General features: G+C 35.3%; 2 protein-coding genes across 2 annotated transcripts; one reads left to right on the forward strand and one right to left on the reverse strand.

Moving 5' to 3' along the window:
* Nucleotides 1–128: 128 nt before the first annotated feature.
* LOAG_13217 (hypothetical protein) lies at nucleotides 129–765 on the reverse strand (the record flags this gene model as incomplete). The annotated part of the gene is made up of 3 exons (XM_020448659.1): nucleotides 129–279; nucleotides 450–546; nucleotides 737–765. Coding segments are annotated over 3 exons (276 nt in total), but the record flags the coding sequence as incomplete, so codon positions are not given.
* A 917-nt stretch (nucleotides 766–1682) lies between these two features.
* LOAG_16766 (hypothetical protein) lies at nucleotides 1683–3885 on the forward strand. Its single transcript, XM_020449420.1, has 4 exons — nucleotides 1683–1738; nucleotides 2057–2220; nucleotides 2592–2701; nucleotides 3370–3885. The coding sequence occupies exons 2-4, from the start codon at nucleotides 2077–2079 to the stop codon at nucleotides 3377–3379; spliced, it is 264 nt and encodes an 87-aa protein (XP_020307044.1). The 5' UTR covers nucleotides 1683–1738; nucleotides 2057–2076; the 3' UTR covers nucleotides 3380–3885.
* Nucleotides 3886–4096: the final 211 nt, after the last annotated feature.

Below are 4096 nucleotides of genomic sequence, written 5' to 3' on the forward strand. Positions count from 1 at the left end.
GGTTTAATTAAATTTTAAGTTTTTTAAGTTTAATTTTTAAAAAACTTTAAGTTTAATTAAATTCAAATTAGAAAAACGGAGGAAACGATATTAATTTAAACAAATTCCATTTTTACTGCCAAACTAACCTATATGACTCAGGACTTCTTTTTGACTAAAAGCACGGATATCTGGATTGTAGATAAAGACGTCATTAATTGGGGCAAAAACTGTGATGCGCGCATTTGAGTCTTTCATATAAGCTAGTGCAACTGTATATCGAGCGCATAAAGTACGCCACTGTAAAACGGAAAATATAAATGAAGAATGTTTGGATGATAAATTAAACATATGAGTTTTTCAAGTTTTTCAATTATAAAATGAAATGCGCTTCTCTTCATTCATCTTCTGGTCTTAGAATGATGTTAAAAAGATATGGCAGCCGTTTTCAACTTGGAAACTCGGAAAACCTGTTGCAAGTCGCTCATTCGTTTTGTTTCGGTCCATAAATCTGCTTTCCGTAGAGGAATGATCATGCAAATGATAACGATGATGAGGAAGAATCGTCTGGAAGACTGATGGACATGCATTCAAAAATTTCTTTTACATATGAACTGTCTCGGAGTTTTGAGTGCCACACGAAATGAAAATCATAACCTGAAATGATTTTATATTTCACATATTTTGGAAGATAATTGCAAAACGTTTTGTGGTATGTAAGCAACGATGTTTGGGAATTTTAAAAGTGAGTACCAACCTAATGGTGGGACCATCCGGAAACTGCATCGTAGCTAAAATTCCAGGCAATCAGTCTAATGTGAAAGAAAGAATCTTCTCAAAGGAAGTATGATTTCTGGTTGTTCGTCATACCTTGAATGTATCAGTATTGCATGGTTTATAAAACACAGTGAGAATACCTACCTGTAGGAGATGCTGACTGCTGACAGCTTCGAGTCCCTTCATAATACTAAATGTAAACAATGACCACCTCGCAATAGGGTAACAGACAACACTGAAGAGATCTCGTCCGCCAGGGAGCTACCTGGGAGATGCTCTGCTTACCCTCTTACATGACTGGAAATAGCGGTGTATGCAGGAGGATGCAAGTTATGATTAATCATCGTCTAGTCGTGAAGGAGACACAACAGTACTGTAGAAAGGAGTATCGAATAACAGAAAACTTATGGGTAGAAGTGGTCGCTGGACGTTGATATAAACTGGCCATAGTTCCTACGGAAGCACGTGGTTGCAGTGTTTTTGTGTCAAATGTAACTGTATTAGAACTGTATTGAAATATATCGGGGAAGCATATATAAAACTTCGGCTTACAGATTTTTGAGAAAAGGTTTGGCTTATTGGCTAATCCACTTTTACAACGCTTGTAATTAGTTTAATTTGACCACGAGAATATATGTGCTTTAACTGATTCATATTTTGAGAACAATGGTAGTAATGTGTTAACGCAATGGGAAACATCATAGACTTAGCTCAGTAGCCATTCCATTAATTAGGATCACTTTAATGTATGTTAATGAGTAGATTGGCAGCTTAGCTATTAATTGATATGTTCCCGTACCGTTCAACAATACATTCAATTTCCCTAAATTGTCCTTTCTCGGCGCGGGACCCATTCATTGCATTGTGTCCATTTTTCATTGCATTGATGGTCTGAGATTTCTGGAGAGCAACTGTGGTTGTGGTTGCTGAAAGGTAGAGAAGTTATTAGTTGGAGCGGTTGAGATACGGCTCACACTTTCCAGTTAAGGGGTTGTTTTATTTACTTGTAGTAAGATTATTGCGTGTGGATGTCATTTATTCTATTACATACCACAGATCTGTTCCCTAGAAACGGAGTATTCTTGTTGGATGGTTAAACTTTTGTAGTGTAGTTTGTTTGTTTTTCACTGGTTAACAAATGTCATTATCTTCTAGATCACAACTCTTACCCTACACTTCTGATAAGCTAATATTGACTTTTTATTTGGGAAGGAATAGGGGAGTTTATCACCCACACACGGTTATATTTTTTTTATCCAATTGAGACTTCGAGTATTAATTGCTTGTTTACCCTTTGCAGACTGTTACTGTAGCGGCATTATGAATAGATACGTACTAAATTTGGTTCAAGCATCTGTGCGTCACTATAGTTTGAAGCCACCAGGTCGCAAGAATTGGCCGCTTCCAATGATGTTGGGACCACAGACAACCAGACATCCGAAGTTCCCGGGGTGGTCACTTTATGTAAGTTCAACTTTATTTATATGTTTGCATTTTTTATACGTTATGTCTCTACTGAGCCGTTTTTTCATTCAAGGACACGTGGTTGTATGTCTCATATAACTTGGAAATCTACATCTAATCTTGCTTCCTCTTAAAAAAAAAAATATATATATATATATATGTGTATATATAGCACTGAATATGCTTATATGACCTGACCTTTCCTTAAGATAATGGCTTCTTCGAGAAAGCTCTACACTTCTTCGTTTCGGTCATCTTAGGTGTACTGAAATTATCTTGTTAATTGGAAAACTAAACCTGTTACTCCACTTACTATATATACGTATAAATTTTTGGTTTTTATAAATTTGACTTTTTTGTTGTCTTTTCAGTATCTACCGGTGACCGATAACAAATACATGTGGTTTATAATCATGTCGCTCTTTCATTTCACTGGATTTGCGATACCTATACTTGGCGTCTGCAAGATGCTCAAAACGATGTATGGCAATAACTTTAGTTCTGTAGATTTTCAGTAACTTATCCTCAACTTTCTAACTTTCTAAATGCTTTTAGGTTGAAATCATCATCATATATATTAAAGTTTTCTACAATTTTTCATGTTACTATGATCAGATTCTTTTGCTGGTCTTTGATTAAGTTCCAAAATGTGCAGTTCAGAATTCTATCGATTTTTAAAGCTTAAACCATTTTCTAACCAGTTTTCTTGTCTCTGTTCTTGTTTCCAACTTTAGCACATCTTTTGGCAAAAAAATTTTAAGGATAAAGGATAAGTAATGACCTGAACTTTCCATAATCCAGGTACTTTGATCGGTACTGCATTCTGAAGACGCTTCGCTAAGATGAACAGGGATAAAGAATGCATTTTTACTCAGGCTTATTTATCCATATTAGCCAAACTTATTCCCACTCTCTTAATTTACGATAGGTTATTCTCATCTTCTTAAATCACACCAACTTTAACCTAATGACGTTTTGTCTTATATACTTTTATTTATAAATAATCCCTCAGTCTGTTTCCGCAACCTTTCCCTTAATATTTTTGTTACTGTTGGGCTTTTCTTGTTTTAAGCGTTGCTCATTTTGTATATCTTATTTATTAGCTTTTTTTTTTTCATGGACGGAAAATTTTCAACTCTTTCATTCCAGGAACCAATAGAATCGGGACGAGTGTTCTGAATCCTGGATTAGCAAGTTCCATGGTCCGGAAAGTTGTACGAATACATCACTTTTTAGACTTTTCTAGTTATTTTCTTCGTAAAGCGATTTTGTAGAAAGCTGTTTATCTAGAAGTGCAGATAAAATTTCGTCCAAACAACTGATCTGAAATTTGCCAGTCGCTGTAGCAGTTGTTTTTGTAGATAACGACCTCATGCTGATTGAACTAATTTTTGAAAAACAGTGATAGTCTTTACTCCGTTAAGATTCTGTTTCAGTCGCTATTTTAAGACAATTGTATACAACGAAATTAATGATAAAAAAAAGATAAACTTTCATGAGTTCTGTTGTCCTTTCTATAAATTTAACTGCGACGTGATAACCAACTTGTTAAAGTGCAACAGTTACGAATTTTATGAAATGCGTGGTCTATTTCAACGTAACAGTATTCTAAGTGTATGCAGTCGTTTGTGGATTCATGAGCAATAAATAAATCTGCATATCATTCGGCCCGCCCCTTCTATGAAAAAAGGAATCTCGCATGCGTGACATTGTTTACGCGTTGGGCTTTCATTGTAAAATTAAGCATCCATATTGCTTTATTCTGTCTCTGGCCATTATTGAGAGCTTTACAATATTTTTTCTCACTACAATAACGGTAGTGACTGGAAGAATCGCCATGGTAACTGTTAAACTGCGATGGAAATATTATACCTCG

This window comes from Loa loa (assembly GCF_000183805.2).
Source record: "Loa loa unplaced genomic scaffold supercont3.18, whole genome shotgun sequence".
NCBI lineage: Eukaryota > Metazoa > Nematoda > Chromadorea > Rhabditida > Onchocercidae > Loa > Loa loa.

Bases quoted from the DNA above. Each gene is read 5' to 3' on its own strand.
- LOAG_16766 (XM_020449420.1), top strand. From the start codon at position 2,077: ATGAATAGATACGTACTAAATTTGGTTCAAGCATCTGTGCGTCACTAT. The intron at 2,221-2,591 runs GTAAGTTCAACT...TTGTCTTTTCAG, and splicing joins TCCCGGGGTGGTCACTTTAT to TATCTACCGGTGACCGATAA.